This window comes from Leptodactylus fuscus, chromosome 4 (genome assembly GCF_031893055.1).
Source record: "Leptodactylus fuscus isolate aLepFus1 chromosome 4, aLepFus1.hap2, whole genome shotgun sequence".
In the NCBI taxonomy this organism is placed as follows: Eukaryota; Metazoa; Chordata; class Amphibia; order Anura; family Leptodactylidae; genus Leptodactylus; species Leptodactylus fuscus.
This window is the reverse complement of record NC_134268.1, coordinates 26,630,152-26,655,459: the sequence shown is the minus strand read 5'-3', so window position 1 is coordinate 26,655,459 and position 25,308 is coordinate 26,630,152. Positions and strand designations below refer to the sequence as shown.

Here is a 25,308-nt window from a genome sequence, read left to right as displayed (position 1 = left end):
CTAGGCAGCCTGTAATAGAAGTCTGTGTATTCTACAATGCATTGCAATGCATTAGCATTGCAATGTACTGTATTAGTGATTAGACACCTAGAGGTTTAAGATCCCTATGAGATCTAAAAATAAGAGGTAAAAAAATGATTAAAAGTTCATCTCACACCCCTTTCCCTAGATGAGATATAAAAAAAACAAGTAAACAATGTAAGGGTGCATTCACACGATGTCTTTTGGCTCTTAATTTGGCATGTAGACGCCGTGGGAGCTTTTGCGGGCCGTATACGCTCCCATTGATATATATATTACAAAAGAAGTCATGGCATCATTTTGGATCTCTTTAAATAAATACAATGAAGCAACATGACTGTCACCCTATGTATTGTATGCACCCTTAAAGGGGTTTTCCCATGCCATCCTATCAGCCAGGCTGTATGCAGTGTCTGCTCTTCTCACTTCCTGTATTTCTCTATCCCTCCTCCCTCCTGCTGAACAGGACATAGAACATTCTGCAGGTCAGATATTAGATTCTTGTACAGAACAGGCTCAGAGTATCTGTGTGTCTACTTAGAGAGATAACAGACAAGTCTTTATCAGCAAAGTGCAGTTATCTGAAGCTGGCAAGAGCACTTGTCCTATAGGTCCATGGTTATAGCAACACTGTGGGAGGAATACATTCACATACCAGGCAAACAAAGCAGAACTTCTAAAGCACTATATTTAGAAAAAGGCTTCAATTTACATAAGCTACCAGTATAGATAGAATCCTTGAGATGGGACAACCCCTTTAACCTCTTTACTGCCATGACCCCCTTGGATTATACCATTACTCTCTGCTGTCATTAGTGACACCGTATATTAGGAAATAATGCTGATAATGGAGTTCCCTAATATAACGTTCAATGTGGCCCAAGGTACAGTTTTACTTTAAAGCATCTTATATACAATCTAACAGCTCTTATTTCACAGCTGGACATACACCTGTATAGATTTGTTACAACTTATTAAAACCAAGTACTCGGGCAGAAATTTCAACGCGGGGTATATCTACCTACAGTCAAGCCAAGATTATTATATAGACGTCTTGTACATTGGGCAGACCGTGACCACAGATAACCTAAATGGTAAGTGATTGAATGTGCACAAATATGAAACTGTGACTTTTATTTAGCAATTTTGGAGGGAGTTAGAATTTTTTAAGGGTTTTGTCCTATCAGTGCATATAAATGTATGGGCACTGCAGGGGAAGGATCAGCCTATGACAACTTCCTCTTGCAAAATCATCTGTTTTCCAGGGAGTTTAGGAGCTGGACACACTTTGATCAGCTGGTTCCTGTATTGTATCTTATAGTAAAGGGGTTGTCTGTTTTGTAATATACTGTATTAACCTATCTAATTTCCTTTAAATAGAAAGAGTGGAATGGTCACTTGAAATGGCTGTATCTCTGGTTTAATTCACCTATAAAATGGTTTTATTCCACGTAGAAAAAAGCTCAGATTTATAGGCTGCCAATAGAGATGAGCGAACAGTGTTCTATCGAACACATGTTCGATCGGATATCAGGGTGTTCGCCATGTTCGAATCGAATCGAACACCACGTGGTAAAGTGCGCCAAAATTCGATTCCCCTCCCACCTTCCCTGGCGCCTTTTTTGCACCAATAACAGCGCAGGGGAGGTGGGACAGGAACTACGACACTGGGGGCATTGAAAAAAATTGGAAAAAGTCATTGGCTGCCGAAATCAGGTGACCTCCATTTTAGACGAATAGTGGATTTCAAATCCGGGTCATATGAGAATGTGAACTTTGTGACTATGAGACAGGGATAGCTGTACAGGCAGGGATAGCTAGGGATAACCTTTATTTAGGGGGGAATGTTATTAAAAATAACTTTTTGGGGCTCTATCGGGTGTGTAATTGTGATTTTTGTGAGATAAACTTTTTCCCATAGGGATGCATTGGCCAGCGCTGATTGGCCGAATTCCGTACTCTGGCCAATCAGCGCTGGCCAATGCACTCTATTAGCTTGATGAAGCAGAGTGTGCACAAGGGTTCAAGCGCACCCTCGGCTCTGATGTAGCAGAGCCGAGGCTGCACAAGGGTTCAAGCGCACCCTCGGCTCTGATGTAGGAGAGCCGAGGGTGCACTTGAACCCTTGTGCACCCTCAGCTCTGCTACATCAGAGCCGAGGGTGCGCTTGAACCCTTGTGCACACTCTGCTTCATCAAGCTAATAGAATGCATTGGCCAGCGCTGATTGGCCAATGTATTCTATTAGCCTGATGAAGTAGAGCTGAATGTGTGTGCTAAGCACACACATTCAGCTCTACTTCATCGGGCTAATAGAATGCATTGGCCAGCGCTGATTGGCCAGAGTACGGAACTCGACCAATCAGCGCTGGCTCTGCTGGAGGAGGCGGAGTCTAAGATCGCTCCACACCAGTCTCCATTCAGGTCCGACCTTAGACTCCGCCTCCTCCGGCAGAGCCAGCGCTGATTGGCCGAAGGCTGGCCAATGCATTCCTATGCGAATGCAGAGACTTAGCAGTGCTGAGTCAGTTTTGCTCAACTACACATCTGATGCACACTCGGCACTGCTACATCAGATGTAGCAATCTGATGTAGCAGAGCCGAGGGTGCACTAGAACCCCTGTGCAAACTCAGTTCACGCTAATAGAATGCATTGGCCAGCGCTGATTGGCCAATGCATTCTATTAGCCCGATGAAGTAGAGCTGAATGTGTGTGCTAAGCACACACATTCAGCACTGCTTCATCACGCCAATACAATGCATTAGCCAGTGCTGATTGGCCAGAGTACGGAATTCGGCCAATCAGCGCTGGCTCTGCTGGAGGAGGCGGAGTCTAAGGTCGGACCTGAATGGAGACTGGTGTGGAGCGATCTTAGACTCCGCCTCCTCCAGCAGAGCCAGCGCTGATTGGTCGAGTTCCGTACTCTGGCCAATCAGCGCTGGCCAATGCATTCTATTAGCCCGATGAAGTAGAGCTGAATGTGTGTGCTTAGCACACACATTCAGCTCTACTTCATCAGGCTAATAGAATACATTGGCCAATCAGCGCTGGCCAATGCATTCTATTAGCTTGATGAAGCAGAGTGTGCACAAGGGTTCAAGCGCACCCTCGGCTCTGATGTAGCAGAGCTGAGGGTGCACAAGGGTTCAAGTGCACCCTCGGCTCTCCTACATCAGAGCCGAGGGTGCGCTTGAACCCTTGTGCAGCCTCGGCTCTGCTACATCAGAGCCGAGGGTGCGCTTGAACCCTTGTGCACACTCTGCTTCATCAAGCTAATAGAGTGCATTGGCCAGCGCTGATTGGCCAGAGTACGGAATTCGGCCAATCAGCGCTGGCTCTGCTGGAGGAGGCGGAGTCTAAGATCGCTCCACACCAGTCTCCATTCAGGTCCGACCTTAGACTCCGCCTCCTCCAGCAGAGCCAGCGCTGATTGGCCGAATTCCGTACTCTGGCCAATCAGCACTGGCTAATGCATTGTATTGGCTTGATGAAGCAGTGCTGAATGTGTGTGCTTAGCACACACATTCAGCTCTACTTCATCGGGCTAATAGAATGCATTGGCCAATCAGCGCTGGCCAATGCATTCTATTAGCGTGAACTGAGTTTGCACAGGGGTTCTAGTGCACCCTCGGCTCTGCTACATCAGATTGCTACATCTGATGTAGCAGTGCCGAGTGTGCATCAGATGTGTAGTTGAGCAAAACTGACTCAGCACTGCTAAGTCTGCATTCGCATAGGAATGCATTGGCCAGCCTTCGGCCAATCAGCGCTGGCTCTGCCGGAGGAGGCGGAGTCTAAGGTCGGACCTGAATGGAGACTGGTGTGGAGCGATCTTAGACTCCGCCTCCTCCAGCAGAGCCAGCGCTGATTGGCCGAATTCCGTACTCTGGCCAATCAGCACTGGCTAATGCATTGTATTGGCTTGATGAAGCAGTGCTGAATGTGTGTGCTTAGCACACACATTCAGCTCTACTTCATCGGGCTAATAGAATGCATTGGCCAATCAGCGCTGGCCAATGCATTCTATTAGCGTGAACTGAGTTTGCACAGGGGTTCTAGTGCACCCTCGGCTCTGCTACATCAGATTGCTACATCTGATGTAGCAGTGCCGAGTGTGCATCAGATGTGTAGTTGAGCAAAACTGACTCAGCACTGCTAAGTCTGCATTCGCATAGGAATGCATTGGCCAGCCTTCGGCCAATCAGCGCTGGCTCTGCCGGAGGAGGCGGAGTCTAAGGTCGGACCTGAATGGAGACTGGTGTGGAGCGATCTTAGACTCCGCCTCCTCCAGCAGAGCCAGCGCTGATTGGCCGAATTCCGTACTCTGGCCAATCAGCACTGGCTAATGCATTGTATTGGCTTGATGAAGCAGTGCTGAATGTGTGTGCTTAGCACACACATTCAGCTCTACTTCATCGGGCTAATAGAATGCATTGGCCAATCAGCGCTGGCCAATGCATTCTATTAGCGTGAACTGAGTTTGCACAGGGGTTCTAGTGCACCCTCGGCTCTGCTACATCAGATTGCTACATCTGATGTAGCAGTGCCGAGTGTGCATCAGATGTGTAGTTGAGCAAAACTGACTCAGCACTGCTAAGTCTGCATTCGCATAGGAATGCATTGGCCAGCCTTCGGCCAATCAGCGCTGGCTCTGCCGGAGGAGGCGGAGTCTAAGGTCGGACCTGAATGGAGACTGGTGTGGAGCTATCTTAGACTCCGCCTCCTCCAGCAGAGCCAGCGCTGATTGGTCGAGTTCCGTACTCTGGCCAATCAGCACTGGCCAATGCATTTCTATGGGGAAAAGTTAGCTTGCGAAAATCGCAAACTGACAGGGATTTCCATGAAATAAAGTGACTTTTATGCCCCCAGACATGCTTCCCCTGCTGTCCCAGTGTCATTCCAGGGTGTTGGTATCATTTCCTGGGGTGTCATAGTGGACTTGGTGACCCTCCAGACACGAATTTGGGTTTCCCCCTTAACGAGTTTATGTTCCCCATAGACTATAATGGGGTTCGAAACCCATTCGAACACTCGAACAGTGAGCGGCTGTTCGAATCGAATTTCGAACCTCGAACATTTTAGTGTTCGCTCATCTCTAGCTGCCAAAATTGCAAGAGATCAGTAGTTGATAACACAGTCGGGAATGTGATTTTTGATATGTAGCATGAACTGCTGTATATAAACCTCAAATTCCCGACTGTGTTTTAAGCAGAAATATCTCAGGTTGTTTTATAAATGTAAAAAAGGAGGTAATTGAAGTGCCGGGTAATAATTGTAAGCCTGACGACCCCTATGCTAAAGTAATAAACCACAAACTATAACATTTCCCGGGACGCAACTGTACTTTCCCATTAGAAGCAATGAAAGTACATGTGCAGTCTCCAGTTGGTGGTAAATGTCAGTGGCATAACTAGGAATGGCGGGGTCCCGTGGCGAACTTTTGACATGCCCCCCCCCCCCCCCCGACTGACACCGACGCCGAAGGCCTCGACCGACCCCCTCCTACGCATTCTTGCACACTCTATTATGCCCCATAGTGGCCCCTGCACACAGTATTATCCCCCATGTTCCTGCACGCAGTATTATGCTCACTGTGGACATCATAAACAATTATACTCTGGGGTCTTTTCAGACCCCAGAGTATAATAATCGGAGACCCAGGAGGAGAAAAACATTTTAAAAACTCTGTTTACTCACCTATCTCCCAGCTCCTACGCTGTCGGCCTCCGAAGTAGTCGATCTTCAATGACGTCAGATGTCACATGACCCGGGACGCAGGCCGGGGTCATGAGACGTCAGACGACTAGGCTGAAGCCTCCCCGGATCGTGGAGAGGTAAGTAACAGTGTTTTTTATGTTTCTTACCTCTCCTGGGCATCCGATCCGTCCGAAAAGACCCCCGAGTATAATGATAGCAGCGGTAGCGGCTGTCACCGGGCCCCTAATGTCTCAGGCCCTGTGGCAGCTGCCTCTGCTGCTACGGCGGTAGTTACGGCAGCACCTTTAGGTATCTGGATGTAGCTATAGCTATGTCCAGTCCTAGACCACTGATACTTTCACTTTGATGTAAAGTTGCATTCTCTTGGTGTGTTTTTGCACCATTTTTGCACCATTCCATATGAACCTCAGCAGAGCATATAATGATGATCTATCCTGCTGAATGGGCATCAGTATAAAAACTCAATTAGGATCCAGAAAACCCCTGTAAGGGCTAGTTCACACGTAAAAACCTCCTGGCTTATTTTGGTCCTGAAAAAAACCGCTTCCTAATTAGGAAGCTTTTTTTTTACATTGCCAGGCTTTTTTTGGAGCTTTTTTTTGTAAAAACCGCTTCCAAAAAAAGCCAGGCTGTTTTCCCCTCCCATAGAAGTGAATGGGCTAAAAAAAACGCTAGCGGTTTTTTGCAAAAAACCACGCTGAAAAAAACCTGCGCTGTTTTTGCCTCCCATTCACTTCTATTGCTTTCTTCAGGCGGAAAACGCCTGAAGAAAGGTCATGTCGCTTCTTTTTTCTGCTAGCTGAAAAATAACTAGCAGAAAAAAAAAGCTAGTGGAAAAAAAAGCTAGCGGAAAAAAAAAGCTAGCTGTTCACATAGGGCTCCATTGTAAAGGGGCTGATTTTGAAGCGAAATCCGCTGTCAAAAAACTCCCCTTTGCCCACGTGTGAACTAGCCCTAATAAAGGTTTGCATGGCTGCAACAAACTCTCTCTATCAGCTAGAGGAGAGAGCCAGTACAAAGAGCTGCACTTTGCATTGCCCAGACAACTATAGATTTCAGTGAACGCCAAGTAAGGCTTTATTTTTCATGTATTGCAATGAAGATTTCCCAGCTGCTCACCTCGATCATATCTGCTGCCCCTCCACCCAATTCAGCTCATCTACATGGCCCACAAAGACAATGTCCAATCTGCAATACCCCTGTAATGGTATTACCTAACTCTAATCCTTCCATCTATACCACCAATGGGATCTATTACACCTGCTCTATCTGCTGTAGGGGTCTAGGATATATGTTCCTCTTCCCATTGCTATGAATACTTGAGCCATGTATGGGACTATTGTCTTACTCTCCAGTTATGACCATTTTTGTTAATTTTCTGTATTGCAGTTAATAGGAGGAGACCGGCTTTAGCACAAAATGGACTCTTTGTACAAGATGTCAGCGTGACCCAATCTGTGGTTGCATCTAAAAAACAGTTCACCATTACCATAACCCCATATAACTGTGGGTATAATTTCCCACTTTTTGGTGCTGGATTTTCAAAGGTAGGTAATGGGATGTATATGTGTCAAAATTACAGCAAGTTCTAAGGAAAGATGAATATGCCCCAAGGGTTTTATGGGTTGCAGTAGTAGCAGTTGTCACTGGGCCTTGACCCTGAGGGAGCCCCAAAAGTTTCTCTGGCACATAAAATATACCACTATTCTAAATGGCACAAGGTAGGCATCGGCCCTATTACAGATTTTGCATTAGTTGAGCTTCAAGTTACGCCTCCGATAGGCCCCTTTATGTGTTATAAGGGTTCCCTAACAACTAACTGGTAACAAAGCTTCAACCAGAATAGAGTCACTGTAATCTGCAGGAAATCTGACAATAAAAGTGCCCATACACATTAGATTAAAATTGGTGAACTATGGGAAAAGTTATGAAAATCAGTGTTCCTAGTTGGGAAGAAAGAAGAACTGTTCCTCAAGCACCACCTATTGAAAGGGGGGTCCCCATAAGTTACTGACCCATGTAAATAACTTCCTAACTTTCAATAGAATCTCACCTAACCAACCAATACTCTAGTTGGCACTGACAAAGGGCAAGAACCCTGAAATAGCAAGCGTCATTGTGTCAGCAAGCCCATGTGACCGGTGAGGCCCATTCACGGATTTCAGAGATACCCTAGGACAACACAGGTGCAGATATTAACCTAATGTACTTGTCAAATTAAAAGTTTTGAACGCTAACATGTCCCTTCTGATTCCAGTCTGCTGCAACGTAGTTATGGACACCTTGTAGAAATCCAAATAATCAAACTACCTACCTGGCTTCAGGAATGATGCAGTGAAGGACATCGATCCCTTGCTGATTTTGTAAGGTTGCCCACTGATAAAGACATGAACAGTCTATAATTTTAAGGGAAGGTTCATTTTAACAGTGAGAGATAGAATATCAAAAATAAAATCTAGAACTTCACACTGTATACATTTTATAAATGTATTTGCATTTTGCATAGAGAAATAAGTATTTGATCCCCTACCAATCATTAAGAGTTCTTGCTCCTACAGACCAGTTAGACGCTGTCTTATATTGTCACCTGCATTAAAGACTCCTGCCCACAGACTCAGTGACTCTAACCTCTACAACATGGGCAAGACCAAACAGCTTTCTAAGGCTATCAGTGACAAATTCATAGACCTACACAAGGCTGGAATGGGCTATAAAACCATAAGTAAGACTATGCTGGGTGAGAAGGAGACAACTGTTGGTGCAATAATAAGAAAATAGAAGAAAAACAAAATGACTGTCAATTGACATCGATTTGGGGCTCCATGGAAAATCTCACCTCGTGGGGTATTCTTGATGAGGAAGAAGGTGAGAAATCAGCTTTAAACTACATGGGGGGAACTTGTTAATGATCTCAGTCACCAAGTCACTCAGTCACCAATGACCGCAGTCACCAAGAAAACCATTGGTAACACATTACACCGTAATGGATTGAAATCCTGCAGTGCCCACAAGGTCCCCCTACTCAAAAATGCACATGTGCAGACCCACATTCTGATTCTGCGAGTGATTGGGAGAAGATGCTGTGGTCAGATGAGACAAAAATATAGCTCTTTGGCATTAACTCAAGTCGCTGTGTTTGGAGGAAGAGAAATGCTGCCTATGACCCAAAAAACACCGTCCCTACTGTCAAGCATGGAGGTGGGAACATTATGTTTTGGGGGTGTTTCTCTGGTAAAAGGCACTGGGCTACTTCACTGCATCAATGGAAGAATGGTTGGAGCCATGTACCGTAACATCCTATGTGACAACTTCCTTCCCTCCGCCAGGACATTAAAATGGGCCATGGCTGGGTCTTCCTGCAGGACAATGACCCAAAACATACAGCCAAGGCAACAAAGAAATGGATCAAAAAGACACCCATTAAGGTCATGGAGTGGTCTTGCCAGTCTCGAGACCTTAATCCCATAGAAAACTTATGGAGGGAGCTGAAGCTCCGAGTTGCCAAGTGACAGCCTTGAAATCTTAATGATTTAGAGATGATCTGCAAAGAGGATCGGACCAAAATTCCTCGTGACATGTCCGCAAACCTCATCAACTACAAAAAACGTCTGACCGCTGTGTGGCCAGCAAGGGTTTGGTCACCAAGTATTAAGTCTTGTTTGCCAGAGGGATCAAATACTTATTTCTCTCTGCAAACTGCAAATAAATTTGTAAAATGTATATAATGTGATTTTCTGGATTTTATTTTGGATATTCTATCTCTCACTGTTAAAATTAACTTCCCCTTAAAATGATAGACTGTTCATGTCTCTGTCACTGGGCAAACCTACAAAATCAGCAAGGGGTCAAATACTTATTTTCTTCACTGTATCAAGAGCCACAATGTATTCAGATCCTGTCATGTGTAATCCGGAAAGTCTCTCCTAATGACTCCATATGACTGTCTAAATATACTCTTTCGGTACATGCACACTATCATGCCACGGCATTGCCAACAGCCCCCATATATTAGATCAAACCCACTGTCTACAGGCTACTTTCTCTAAGTACAGACCAAAAAAATCCAAACAACACAGGGCACTAGCATGCTGCACTATTAATGTCCCTTTAGTAATCCCCAAACAGTATAATGCCCCTACAGAGTTTATTGCTCCCTTTAGTGACCACCTCACACCAAATTGCCCCCATAGTACTCTCATAGAGCATAATGCCTTATAGTCCCTCCACAGGGTATAACACCCTCATAATGTCCCCAAGCAATATAATGCTCCATTGTGTCCCCCACATTCCTACTATATTGTACTTATTATTATTTATATATTTTATAGAACATCCTGAACAGCTCAGACTCAGCGATCTATACCACATCATCCTGGACACAAAATGCATTGATCCAGATAAATCGGACCCAGGCAGCGTCCCCTCCTGTTGGAGGAACATTCAGTATTCAAGCTTATGGAAGAAAATTAAGCGGTACGGTCAGGGGTGAACCATGGGTTTCTGCCGCCTGAGGCAGACATCAGAAAGCCGTCCCCCTCCAGAGGAGGGGGCGGGGCCGAGTGGAAGGGGCGAGGCGGGCCGCATGGAGGGGGCGGGGCCAAGCGGAGCGAACGTCTTTAGCAGGCAGGGAGAGGACCTGCTTTCTGCCTGAGCATGAGGGGTGGCCGCTGGAGCAGCGCTGCTCCAGCGGCCTCCCCAATCCACCGCTCAGTGACGGTGACCCTAAGCCAGTCCAGGACAGCTTGTCCTGGACTGGCTTAGGTCAGCAAAAATGCCGCCCTCACCGGGGCCCTGGCATAGTGCCGCCTGAAGCGGTCGCTTCAGGTCGCCTTATGGGAGGTGCGGCGCTGGGTACGGTTACATCTCAGTTGTTATAAATCTACAGATGTCTCCTTCCTTACCTTTCCTCTTGGCTAAACACGTCCACATATGTATTTCCCATTGAAGTCAATGGGAGGTTTTTTCTTCAGCGTGGAAAATTCCACACCAAATTCCTCACCATTTTCCTCCATGTGAATGGACCCTGCAAGGAATTTCACCCCTGCAAGGAAGTCTGTCACCAAGGTGAGGCATATTAAACCAGCAACACAGTTAGATAGGCCAGGCTCGCCTGTAACACATTTTTCTCCATGAAAATTCATGCCTCAGTTACCGAGATAGTTGATTATTTTAGAATATGCAAATGATCAATATGGTGCACCAAAGGCATCTCCATTGCTCCAAACTGCCCAGAAACTTCCACCGCCCCCTCTTTTCTTTCAGCGACAGGTCCAGGATGCTAAGCAGAAACCTAACCTCATCTTGTCACTCAAAAAAGGGAAGGAGAAAGGAGGGAGTAGTAGAGCAGTGTGGGGTGCAGCAGTTTAGAGCAAAAGAACCGCCCTTGGTGCTCCACATTCTCATTTGCATATTCAGAAATAAATCAATATCACTGCAACGGAGGCATGAATATGCAAAGGGTTTCACATGCTTCACCCTGGTGGAAGACTCCTTTTAAGGCCAGCCATGATAACTGGTGATACCAACGCTTTCATGATATTATTTCTATCAGTCAATAATAATTTGCCTTTGGTTGTTCTACAGATGTCCGGGCAGATATCTCTGACGTTGAGCTGAAACATTTGTTACAGACTATTCCGGAAATAGGCCAAATTTCCGTTAGCAAGTATGGAAGCTGCAGTGGATACATCTGGCAAATAAAGTTCTTAACAGCTACAGGATACCAGCCGCTGTTACAGGTATACAGGTTTTTCATCAGGTCATCCTACCATATCATGGCCCTTAGATCTGCTTATCAGTAGTGTAAGTATATAGTGGTATCTGCAATAGCTTTTGTTTTCACTAGAAGATGTAGCAGAGCTGAGATTGTTAGATGTAATAGAACTGGGGCTATCATGTGACACATTGTATCAGTCTTATTACATACGACTATAGGTATACCGCACAGTCATAGCTTTGTTTTTCTTCACCTACGGCATGTACCTGGTCAAGGCATTTATAGTTTGACGCTGCCCCTTTGGTACCACAGCTACAGTCTTGGGATAGGAAATCAATTTTATCAATGTTGGGATTCCTGCACATCAGATGTTTCCCTGTGCCAGTGCTCACTCACCATAAGAGTAATAGTAGTGAGTACTGCGGCCGTTGTTCCATAAATATCTATCAAAAAGATCTGTACCAAAATCAAATTATGGAAAAAATCTGTATCTAAATTTAAGCTATATGTCTTATACAGATAAATAGTTCCAAGGTAACCGGTGTAAATGCTGCAGTGACTGCAGTAAAAGTTACTAATGGCGGCCTGTTTCGTCAGCGTCTTCTTGGAGACTTCGTGAGAACACCCAACAAAAAGCCACAGGTATGGAAAGTGTACATTATATATAGATGAATTTCTGTTTTCTGATGCCCAATGTCTGTTTGCACAGTGAAATGACTGCACCAATTTGCACCAAATTTGGCATATAAATAAACAGGGTGTTTCCAAAGATTTCTGACCTACTTTCAATTCTCTAAGACCTTAATATATTAAGGATCTTAAGATATTCACAAAAGCAAATATACCCCCACCGGCTGCCGCATCAAGAACCATCCTCCATATCACATCCCATATCAGTCAATAGAAGCTAGTGGAGTCTTTATTCTTAGTCTCACTGACATGTGCCATTATCAGAGAATTGCAGCACTCACTGTTGTTCTCTGTTATATATATATACATATATATATATATATATATATATATATATATATATACTCACTCAATGTTTTCTCTGTTAGCCATTGGATTGCATCTAGAGGCTATAAAGAACTAATATTCAGAGTAACCGCTGTGTGCATGATGGACAGCAACTAGATGGGCTGGAAGTGACTCAGTAAGGCATGTGGAGCCGTACTGACTGCAGTGCATCCCACATTTACTGAAGGTAGTGGAGGATACATAAAACGAACACGATGATCAAGGTGGTCCCACAAATGCTCAATTAGGTGTAAATCTGGGAAATTAAATGGCCAGGAAAGTACTTGCAAATATTATCTATGTTCTTCCAACCACTGCAGGACATTTCTAGCCATGTGACAAGCTGCATTGTGTTGGTGGAAAATGTCATCTGCCCAGGGAAGACATACAGCATCTAATGGGGGCATTCACATGGTGCAGCGCGGCGCTGATTCTGGCACGATAACTTGCGTAAGAATCAGTGCTGCAAAACAGAATCCCATTGAGTTCCGTTTAACGTGCGTAACACATTGAAAGCAATGGGTTTAAAAGCCTCCCATTGATTTCAATGTGTTACACGCGTTAAATGGAACCCGTTAAATTCAATGCAAAATTCTGCAAAATTAAAATAAATGTATAAAATTTATACAATGTGATTTTCTGGATTTTGTTTTTGATATAATTGATAAAATTAATGATAAAATTATAGACTGTTCATGTCTTTGTCAGTGGGAAAACTTACAAAACCAGCAAGGGAGCAAATACTTGTTTCCTTCGCTGTATACAGTACACAGTAACTTCAAGTCATGGCACCACAGAATTTGTGGGAATGATATAACCACAATGCATGCCTGTATTACAGCAGTATAAATTTGCTCTTTGTCTGGCACAGTCTCCAGGATTTCCCGGTTTGTACCCTCAGACAACACTCCCTTTCGCACTCACAGCCTAGGCCTTTGGTTCTTCATGGCATGGTGGCTGCTTCCTAAGATGGTGCAACTGACCCACCAGGCATATGGACTCTACTCGAACTCACAACTCCCAAAAAAAGATTAAGTCCTCTCTTATACCGTCCACCTTTGTCTTGGCGCACCCGAAGTGTGATGCCCCAAGCATTACAAACTCCTACCATAGATTGTGCCAGAACTCACCACATAGTATAACACTTGGGCAAAACCTCCCAGTACATAGAGACTGTTAACCCATCTTGGGTAGGGACACCGCATATGGCCCTCTACAGTCACCCACCTAAGGTTGCCAGACTAAAGAGATTACCCTGTACCTCTTTATGGGCACATTCTTAGGCACTTGTGTCTACTGGTTATGATTAGAGATGAGCGAACAGTGAAATATTCGAGATTCAATATTCGTTTCGAGTAGAGCCTCAATATTGGACTACTCGATCGAATATCGAATCCCATTATAGTCTATGGGAAAAAATGCTTTTTTCAGGGGAAACCACTATTCGACTTAAGGAGAGTCACCAAGTCCACGAGTAGCAGGAGGAGAGTGTTTAGGAGGAGTGCTGTGCAGTTAAAGCGCATGGACCCCATTATAGTCTATGGGGTCCGTGCGCTTTAACTGCACATCGCTTGCAGTTGCGCTGATAAAAAGTCAGCTCCCTTGTAACCGCAAGCTGCCAGCTCTACCGACTAGCAAAGACGAACCTGCGGCAAATCAACGCTGGTTCTGCAGCAGGCTCGTCCTTGCTAGTCAGCAGAGAGCTTGCTGTTACGAGGGAGCTTACTTTTTCTCATAGGAATGCATTGACCAGTGTTGATTGGCATGTGTACAGCATTCGGCCAATCAACGCTGGTTCTGCCGGAGGCTCGTCTGTGAGGAGGCGGAGTCTAAGATTGGACCACAATGGAGACTGCTGTGGTCCGATCTTAGACTCCGCCTCCTCACAGACGAGCCTCCGGCAGAACCAGCGTTGATTGGCCGAATGCTGTACACTGTATAGCATTCAGCCAATCAACACTGGTTCTGAATCGAATATTTACTGCGAATAGCTAGTAGTATTTGACCGAGTACGAGTATTTTGAATACCTACTCGATCGAATACTACTCGCTTATCTCTAGTTATGATATGTTTCCCATAATCAGTTGTGACAAGACAACGCAATACCTTGTATTTTAATAGTTTTTGTTTTAGTTATTCCTTAAGGCTATGTTCACGTCTTCCTTGGAATTTCCATCACAGTGTGCGTCGAAATATGGCAGACGAAAAAGTGCTGCAAGTCCGACTTTTTCATCTGGCAGTTTCAGAATGGACATCCGACAGATCTCATTATAGTCAATGGTGTCTGTTGAGCTTCCACTATTTTAGTCGCACAAATGTGAACATAGCGGAACAATAAATCTCTGCTTTCTACTTTATAGGTGGAGGTCTACATAAATGGGATTCCTTCTAAGTGTTCTGGAAACTGTGACTACACCTGGGATCCCGTACAGACACCAGCCATCTATTCTATCAGTACAGGTAATGGCGGACACAAAGAATTTACCTTTGATCGGAATACTTTTTTTTTTCTTTTTTAAAGGGACTTTTATAATATGTTATTTAACATTGGAGTTCTTCTTTAAGACAAACATAGATTATGTTAATAACTTTTATTTTTTAGGTGTCAGTGGAGATAATAAGATACTGATAATAAACGGGACTGGATTTTCTAACAGCAGTGGCAATGACACAACCTATGTGACCATTGGAAACTACTCTTGCTCCATTCTTGCCCTCACTGGTAAGTTAAAGTTCACCAAATAGAATAAAATAAATTCCATTGTCTCTGGACGGTCGGATTCCATATGTCATGTCAATACATATGTATGTCATAGAGGGACAACCCCAATAAGGACCCACTATATTAGAAAAGGGGAGAGTCCATAAATAAGAGTAACTCCGGTGCTTATTGACTTAGCGTGGACATCCATTTTTTTGTATGGACAGAATGTAATACTTTATTTGAACTGTAGTGGCCACTAGAAGCAGGACTTAGCAATTCCGTTCCTTTATAACATGGATGGTGTAGTTGAGATGACCCTTTCGTTGATACTTGCACATTAGATGTCACATCCTATGTTCAGGGTGACTTATTTTGTTCTTATGTTTGTGTGTATTTTACCTATAGATAAAGAAATCCGATGTCAGGTTCAGAAAGCAAGTGCAGGAACGTTCCCGATCAGTGTGTACATTGCAAAACGTGGACTTGCAGTATCAAATGGAAAAAACTTCACTTTTACTTATCAGATCACCATCTCTTCACTCACACCTTCGTCTGGAAGCCTTGCAGGTATTTATATAGAATGCGTCACCAGAAAATTACTTAAAGTTTTATGTAAATATGTATTTTTAAGAACCTTTAAGAGAGCTGCTAATAATTCTGCAGTTCTGACTCTGGCCACTAGGTAAAATAATTGGCTAACACTTCCTGTTTTCTGTAGGAGATTTCTTTACAGCAGCCCCCTCACTTCTCTGCACACTGACGGTCGCAGATATCATGTATATGTAGATAAGAAACAGAATCCAATAGTTACAATAGATTTCAGTAGTAGGAACTCCATCCCTTGAATGGATAAATAAGCAGCAGGTCTTACTGGCCCAAAATGAAGCAGTGAGAATAAAAGCTCTCATTCATGTTTTCTATTAGAACCCCTCTATGATTTATATCTGCCTTATCCTTCCCTTCCAGGAGGCACACTGGTAACAATTCTTGGCTCTGGATTTAGTACCGACTCTACGGTGGAACTTAAAGGCAGTGGATGTGCCGTGGTCTTTGCCAATCTGACTATGATTACATGTCGCACCTCTGCGGTAAATTCATGGCCTGGATTATATTATATTCTTTTTTTTTTTTTTGTGGATTTTGTTGTTTGTTTTATTAATGACATAGTTTTATACAGAAGTTTGCCAGATTTAAAGGGATCCTATCATTAAAACTATTTTTTTTTCTGCCTAATACTTAGGAATAGCCTTAAGAAAGGCTATTCTTCTCCTACCTTCAGATGTCTTCTCCGCGCTGCCATTCGGTATATAATCCGGTTTTCGGCAGTATGCAAATGAGTTCTTTTGCAGCATTGGGGGCGTCCCCAATGCTGCAAGAGAACTCTCCAGCGCTTCCTCCATCATCAAGAGATGCATCTTCTTCCGGGGCTTGGCTTCAAACTTCTAGGCCTCGGGCCTAGGGCAAAGCCGACTGCGCATGCCAGCTGGCCACACGAAAATGGTCACTTACACAGTATTGTAAGCTGCCATTTTTTGGGGGCCTGCAGGCATGCGCAGTCAACTGCCTGAGGCCTAGAAGTGTGAAGCCATCGCCGTAAGAAGACGCGAAGAAGAACCGTTCCGGAAGAAGTTGGAGACGGCGCTGGAGAGCTCTCTGGCAGCATTGGAGACGCCCGCAGTGCTGTTTGATGAAAACCGGATTATATACCGAACGGTGGTGCGGAGAAGACATCTAAAGGTAGGAGACGAATAGCCTTTCTTAAGGCTATTCCGACGTAGTATGCATTAAAAATTAGTTTGAATGATAGGATCCCTTTAAGGGATGTTCCTACCTTAAAGAAGACCTTTCACTACCTCCTCCAAGTCTAGTGCTTTGCGCCCTTCAATAGGCATTGCTTGACTAATTTCAACACAGTTAGAATCTGTATTGTCAAGGGGGTGGTGTCAGGCAGTTATAGACAAGGGGCTGTGTTTCAGAGCTCCTTGACATTGTCCAATCAGACAGTATCAAAACCCTAAACCACACCCCCTTGTCTGCTGTGACACCTAAATATCTGATGTGTCTATGACATCCATCTGCCCCTAATAGAGTGTGTGGACAGGGGATTTATAATTAAATCCCTTTAAATCACTGTACATCCCTATGGTAATATATGTTCAGTAGAACCAAAGATAGTATATAGTATTTCTTGTGGCTGAAACAAAAATGTTATAGCATCTCCTTCACATAAATAATGTTGTTTTTATTTGCAGGGACCAGAAGGCTTTGCTGATGTTTTTGTTTTGACAAATGGACTCAATGGGACCTTATACAATGCTTTCAATTTTACCTCTTACCTGGCTCCAACCATCACTGGACTCAGCCCAAATACCAGCAGTGTTTTGGGTAATACAACCCTGACCATTTCAGGCAATAACCTCCAAACTCAGTCAGTGGGCAATGCTGTAATTCTTGGGAATCAACTGTGTGAGATTCTGAAATGGACTCCAACCAGTATAACATGTCTTCTGCCCGCACTTCCTCCAGGGAAGTACAACGTCCTGGTACAAGTCGGAAATTGGGGATTTGCCATATCCAGGTATTGTGGTCTAATAAAGTTATCTTACTGTGCACTCGTGAAGCTGTCTATGATTTTTTGGAGGAGAGTTGTACTAAATGTAAATAGACCAAGTCTCCATATAGCTTTCCAGCATTGTAATTTTTATGGATCTGGAAGAATCATATATGATTTGGTTATCCATTTATTTTCCAGCTGCAGGGGAAATGAGTGGCCATCTACAGTTTCACCATAATATCTAGGGTTGAACCGATCTTGAGATTTCAGGATTGATTTTAAAATCCGATTTCCGATCATTTTCCAGACGATCCTGATCGTGAAATTTGCTCGATCACCGATCGGGATCCGATCTTTCGGATCCCGATTACTCAACCCTATTAATGATATATACATGATTAGGGTTGAGCCGATCTTGAGATAACTGACCTCAATCCCGCCGAAAAAGATCGGGATCGGAAATCTTTTCCGATCCCGATTGCTCAACCCTAATAATAGCTGATTGCTGGGGCTTTAGAAGTTAGGACAACCCCAGTAAGAAGGAATCAATGCATGTATATGTCCTCCTAGGTCTCATGTACACAAGTCTATTATGGCCACATACTATATAACCTCTACTTCTATGGGCCCATACTGTACCTGTGTATGCCTCTGATTTCATATAGAGATTTGTGGAGAAACAAATTGTCGCACACTCCATCAGATATGATATTATGGTAATATTCTTCATTATCTGAGCACAATATGGCGGTACATGGTGCATACTCTTCATTTTTACACATAAAATGTAACATAAAAATAATTTCAGTGGTTGGCGGCCATACTGTATTACAATTTGTCCATGTTTTGTTGCAACAGGAACAATAAAACCTCAGTTGAGTATATTCTGGAAGTGAACAGCATCTCCCCACAATATGGATCCCTGTATGGAGGTTCCCGAGTCACACTGACAGGAGCCGGATTCAGCCTTGACCCAAATGAAAATACTAAAGTACAAATAGGTACAATATCATTTCATGAGGCGTCTGCTCCTCTTACGAATTACATTCGGCAGTTTCATAGTTATACCTCTTCTTGGACATGTTAGGTAACAAACAATATGCCCTCAACATGCCCCCCAATATGCTTGGTGACAACCGGTTTGTCACCCAGCTTTTCCAGACTTTTGAAATCCTGCTTCATTAAAGGGGTTATGCAATTTGAAAGGAGCCTCAGGGGCAGGGAAGGGTTTGGGTAAAATAAAGTCATACTTATCCTTAGTGCTTTGTTTTCGAGTCCTGTCCCCTTTCCTTCCCATGGCCAGATGGGTCAGTGGTGGAGAGGCTAACACGTCTTCTCAGTGGTCTCTGATGAGAAGCGGGTGATGTATCTCAGTGATATCACCAATCCCTCACCTGCGACCACAGAGACCAATGATTCGCCTGAGCAAAAATATGAGCCTCTCTACTTCCAGCCCAGCAAATCCTGATATAAAAGGGGACTGGGACTGTATAATAGAGTGCTGTGGATAGCTGAGTGTAAGTTTTTTTTTTTTTTTTGTTTTACACCAATCCCTGCTATTCCTGAGGTTCCTATCATTCCAAGATAACCTTCAAAGTGTAACTCCAATTTTATTTTATGTTTTTTTGCTATTGTGAGGAGGAGGAGGTGTTTGTGAACATTTTTGTAATATACTTTTTTAACCTATCTAACTTGCTTGTAATAGAAAACAGGTTGTAAAGTTCCAATTCGCAATGCACTATCTAAGCATTGCCAGGGAGACTATGTCTGTACACCTGTACTTAATGTAGTATTTATCTCCGGTTCTGGTATAACAAGAAAGCTGAGATCCTCGGCTTTCATATGCTGCCAAGGTCGAAGTACTAACCGTAAAAGAATTAGAGATATCACTAGTTAAAAACCCAGTCGGGACGTGATTTATAGGCATCATAACTGCTGCATATTAAGTTCAAATTCCTGAGTGTGTTTTTAACTAGTGATATCTAAGGTTATTCTATATAGAGCATTGCAATAGTGAGACTCTCAGCTTTCTTTTAATACCAGTACAATTTTTTCTAGATGGTATAAAACCAGAGATAGAGCCATTTGAAGTGTCCATCCACCTTTGGTAAATGCTTCAGCTCTGCATATTTACAATACAAATATGGACAGACTTTCCCTAGTAACAGTTCAGTTACAGCATTGCTAGGTAGAATGTTACATCCTGTTTTATAATAAAAAGGAAGTTAGATAGGTTAGTAAATTATTAGAGATGAGCGAACACTAAAATGTTCGAGGTTCGAAATTCGATTCGAACAGCCGCTCACTGTTCGAGTGTTCGAATGGGTTTCGAACCCCATTATAGTCTATGGGGAACATAAACTCGTTAAGGGGGAAACCCAAATTCGTGTCTGGAGGGTCACCAAGTCCACTATGACACCCCAGGAAATGATACCAACACCCTGGAATGACACTGGGACAGCAGGGGAAGCATGTCTGGGGGCATAAAAGTCACTTTATTTCATGGAAATCCCTGTCAGTTTGCGATTTTCGCAAGCTAACTTTTACCCATAGAAATGCATTGGCCAGTGCTGATTGGCCAGAGTACGGAACTCGACCAATCAGCGCTGGCTCTGCTGGAGGAGGCGGAGTCTAAGATCGCTCCACACCAGTCTCCATTCAGGTCTAACCTTAGACTCCGCCTCCTCCGGCAGAGCCAGCGCTGATTGGCCGAAGGCTGGCCAATGCATTCCTATGCGAATGCAGAGACTTAGCAGTGCTGAGTCAGTTTTGCTCAACTACACATCTGATGCACACTCGGCACTGCTACATCAGATGTAGCAATCTGATGTAGCAGAGCCGAGGGTGCACTAGAACCCCTGTGCAAACTCAGTTCACGCTAATAGAATGCATTGGCCAGCGCTGATTGGCCAATGCATTCTATTAGCCCGATGAAGTAGAGCTGAATGTGTGTGCTAAGCACACACATTCAGCACTGCTTCATCACGCCAATACAATGCATTAGCCAGTGCTGATTGGCCAGAGTACGGAATTCGGCCAATCAGCGCTGGCTCTGCTGGAGGAGGCGGAGTCTAAGATCGCTCCACACCAGTCTCCATTCAGGTCCGACCTTAGACTCCGCCTCCTCCAGCAGAGCCAGCGCTGATTGGCCAGAGTACGGAATTCGGCCAATCAGCACTGGCTAATGCATTGTATTGGCGTGATGAAGCAGTGCTGAATGTGTGTGCTTAGCACACACATTCAGCTCTACTTCATCGGGCTAATAGAATGCATTGACCAATCAGCGCTGGCCAATGCATTCTATTAGCGTGAACTGAGTTTGCACAGGGGTTCTAGTGCACCCTCGGCTCTGCTACATCAGATTGCTACATCTGATGTAGCAGTGCCGAGTGTGCATCAGATGTGTAGTTGAGCAAAACTGACTCAGCACTGCTAAGTCTCTGCATTCGCATAGGAATGCATTGGCCAGCCTTCGGCCAATCAGCGCTGGCTCTGCCGGAGGAGGCGGAGTCTAAGGTCGGACCTGAATGGAGACTGGTGTGGAGCGATCTTAGACTCCGCCTCCTCCAGCAGAGCCAGCGCTGATTGGTCGAGTTCCGTACTCTGGCCAATCAGCGCTGGCCAATGCATTCTATTAGCCCGATGAAGTAGAGCTGAATGTGTGTGCTTAGCACACACATTCAGCTCTACTTCATCAGGCTAATAGAATGCATCAGGCTAAATGCATCAGGCTAAACTAAAGTTTCTTTTTTTATCTATGCAACATTATATGTGTATTATATCCTAGGCTCCCTACCATGCAACGTCTCGGTCAGTTCAGCCAATAAGATGATCTGTGTGATTCAAAGACCTGGAACAGTATATACGATAACAAATGATGGAAAAGATTTAGGTGAGTGCAATATCCTGCCAATCTCATGCTAAACATTGAACAGAAATGTGAGTTATGCTCATTGTATATATGTATTCACATATTACCTGATGAAGGTTCTAGAGAGATTGGTAGTGACACATCCCCGCCCCCTAGTGAGCTCTGCCATGGACTCTCTCCAGTTTGCCCATCGGATGGGCATTGGGGTGGATGATGCCATCATCCACCTTCTTCACAGAGCTCTCTCTCACCTGGAGACACCAGGGAACACTGTGAGAATAATGTTATTTGATTTCTCCAGTGCTTTTAACACCATTCAGCCTGGGCTACTGACACCAGCTGGATCTTGTCGGAGTGGACCACCTATCCAACTGGATCTTAGACTACCTGACAAACCGCCCTCAGTATGTGAGAGACCGGGACTGTGTGTCTGACATTGTGTCTGTATTACAGGGGCACCACAAGGTCCAGTTCTTGCCCCTTTCCTCTTCACCCTGTACACTGCTGACTTTAGGCACAACTCATCTAGCTGCTACTTACAGAAGTTCTCAGATGACCACAATAGTAGGCCTCATCACAGACAGAGATGACAGGGAGTACAGAGACTTAAACCAGGATTTTGTGGAATGGTGCCAGTGGAACCACCTCCGGTCAATGCTGGGAAAACCAAGGAGATGGTGGTGGACTTTAGTAAACAGAGATGTTCTCCGAATCCGGTAGGCATCCAGGGGACAGGAATTGAGATAGTCAAGACCTATAATTACCTGGGTGTGCTCCTCAATAATAAACTAGACTGGGCTGATCACCTGGAGGCGCTGCACAGAAAAGGTCACAGCTGACTCTACCTGCTCAGGAGGCTGAGGACCTTTGGAGTCCAGGGGCAACTTCTTAGGTCCTTTTTCACCTCTGTAGTGGCATCAGCCATCTTCTTTGGAGTGGCCTGCTGGTGGAGTAGCATACCAGCCAGGGATAGAAATAGACTCAACAGGCTGATCATAAGGGCCAGTTCTGTCCTGGGGAGCCCCTTGGACCCAGTACAGGTGGTGGGTGACAGAAGGATACTGTCTGTGGTGACCTCCATGCGGGAGAACAAATCCCACCCCATGTATGAGACCTTGATGGCACTTGGCAGCACTGTAAGTGACCGTCTGCTTCACCCCAAGTGTGAGAAGGAGCTATTGGAGATCCTTCCTCTTTTTATCTTCTATTCTGATCTTTGTATGTATTTTTGTTTTTTGTACTATCATTATATCATCTATGCTGCTGTAACACACTGAATTTCCCCATGGTGGGACTATTAAAGGATATATCTTATCTTATGTATGTTATGTTTCTTACTATTGATGAATATAATCTATGATTACTATGTGATTGCACATTACTATGCAGCCATCATCCATGTATCTTGATAAAACCATTTAGTCATTTTTTGCTGTGGATGTTCACTCTAGATGAAACTCATTGCATAGTATTCAGTAAATTCTGCTAAAAACCTGCAGCAAGGTCCACAAGAAATCAACAAGAGACACATCCAAATTTTATCACGTATTCACAGCAAAATCCACTGCAGAAAACAATTATGTATGGCTGTACCCTAAACCGACTTTCAGATGAACATAGGGGAAAACGTCTGTGAAAAAACATGGTAGTATTTGTGATCATATGACAAATTACTGTGTAGCGCTAGTCAGTCTACATTCACATGGTAATAGTGCACAAGTACCGTGAAAAACATCCACTTTCACTGATCTCTTATACATTGCCATGTATAGAGGGATCCGTAAAAACGGACAAATATAGAGCAGAACCTATAATTTGATGGTCATATTGGTCATGTAAATAGCCCCCGTTCACAGACAGTGAAGTCAATATGGCATTGATGTGACATCATATGACCGTCATATAACTGATTTCACTGTCGTCTACATATACGGTAAGTGTGATCTTCAGTCCACAGCCTTGTCCTGAGCTGCCGGCAGCTCTATGTATTCCTTATGGACTGCAGCTGTTGTTAGATTATAGATAAAATTGTAAAACTCTCTAAAGTACAAATTCACATTAGATGATCTGTAACAATTGGCTCACATAGATTAATAATTGTATATTTTCTTTAGTGTACGGCACTGGTTACGCCTGGTCTCCATCAAGCCTGGTGATATCTACCGGAGACACTGTAGTTTGGCGATGGAACTCTCAGCCATTCATCACGGGTATTGGATACAGAGTATTCTCAGTGTCGAGTCCTGGGAACTTCACCTATGATGGAATTGCCTTCAACAGTGGATATCGTGTACCCTCAGGTCTGTACCCACTTTATCAGTATTTTATTAATCCGCAAAGGGATTATATTAATGACAATTCTCTCATGTTTGGCTACTGTATCATAAGAAAGTCTTCATAGCCTATGGGAAAGGAGATCATTTTTATTGATATTGAGCTTACAGATGAACGACCTCTGGTTTGTACCCACATTTTATTAGCTAGAGCAAGGGCTGTGCAGAAATAACAGATATCAGCTGACCGGGGGCAACCACAGAGAGAAGAGAGCCGGGCAAAAACAGTATAGGGATCTGTTACACTCCAATATTTCATCGAAGAGCCCTCACCCCAAACCCACCAGTAATTGTGATCTATAAAAACCAATGGCTTTGACATGTAATATAAATACATAGAAATGCAATGTTAAGGAGACCTTGGGTCCCTTACGCACTATAATATATCGTCGTATGTATGGTGGCACAGCTCATTGACATTAGTAGGCTATGTAATAGTTTATTATTAATAATATTAATGTTTCTTTCCTAAGGTGTCTTTTCATATCAGTTCACATCTCTGGGTACTTATTACTACAGTAGTGGATATGTTAATGATGGCAACACCATAGTTATGCAAGGAGTGGTCAATGTAGTCCCCATCGGTGACCAGAGCAGCCCAGTTCACGTGTATCTTGGAGGAATGGAGGCCACCTATGTTTCTGGTAAGTCAACATAAGAGACTATTTCTAGAGATCTCAGCCTTGGAGTGCCCCTTTTGGCGGGTGTAGCATATTTTAATGGTTGTGAGTAAATAAATTTTGACCCCCAAATTAATATCATGTCCCAGACCAGACTTTCTAAACATGTACCGAATCCCTATACTAACATTCAACTACAGACTACAAACCAGACCTTTTACCACCTCCACCAATTCCAACTCCTTGCCTTCTTCAATAGGTGCTGAATCCGCTGAATCTGACACAGTTGGAATTTTTTCTCTATCTCTCCCCATTCTCAAGTAATCTTTTCTATTAATTTAAGCACAATTACGCCCCCTGACAGTAGAGAGTATGTTTGTGCTGAAAGTTAAAGAGGTGATAACTTGGTAACAGTGGAGTCTAGAGTAGGGTTGAGTGATCGGGATTGGAAAAAATCAGATCCCGATCAGCGATCGAGCAAATTTCATGATTGGGATCGGCTGGAAAATGATCGGAAATCGGATTTTGAAATCTCAAGATCGGCTCAACCCTAAAAGTGACCTTTCCCATAGAGAAGCATTGAGTAGGGTTGAGCGATCGGGATCAGAACAGATTGGATCCCGATCGGCGATCGAGCAAATTTCACGATCGGGATCAGCTGGAAAATGATCAGAAATCGGATTTTAAAATCGATCCTGAAATCTCAAGATTGGCTCAACCCTACTCTAGAGACAAAATTCTGTGGCAGTATCA

General features: G+C 44.0%; 1 protein-coding gene across 1 annotated transcript in view; it reads left to right on the top strand.

The window, feature by feature from the left end:
- Positions 1-25,308, top strand: part of LOC142200098 (fibrocystin-L-like) — a 134,758-nt gene that overhangs the window by 50,372 nt on the left and 59,078 nt on the right. The window contains exons 23-36 of the mRNA XM_075270162.1: positions 961-1,115; positions 7,129-7,286; positions 10,068-10,212; positions 11,323-11,477; positions 11,975-12,097; positions 14,834-14,933; positions 15,076-15,195; positions 15,583-15,744; positions 16,144-16,265; positions 17,430-17,755; positions 18,590-18,732; positions 21,519-21,623; positions 23,717-23,902; positions 24,409-24,579. Of these exons, the coding sequence (XP_075126263.1) occupies positions 961-1,115; positions 7,129-7,286; positions 10,068-10,212; positions 11,323-11,477; positions 11,975-12,097; positions 14,834-14,933; positions 15,076-15,195; positions 15,583-15,744; positions 16,144-16,265; positions 17,430-17,755; positions 18,590-18,732; positions 21,519-21,623; positions 23,717-23,902; positions 24,409-24,579 (2,171 nt within the window). The remainder of the gene's footprint in view (positions 1-960; positions 1,116-7,128; positions 7,287-10,067; positions 10,213-11,322; positions 11,478-11,974; positions 12,098-14,833; positions 14,934-15,075; positions 15,196-15,582; positions 15,745-16,143; positions 16,266-17,429; positions 17,756-18,589; positions 18,733-21,518; positions 21,624-23,716; positions 23,903-24,408; positions 24,580-25,308) is intronic.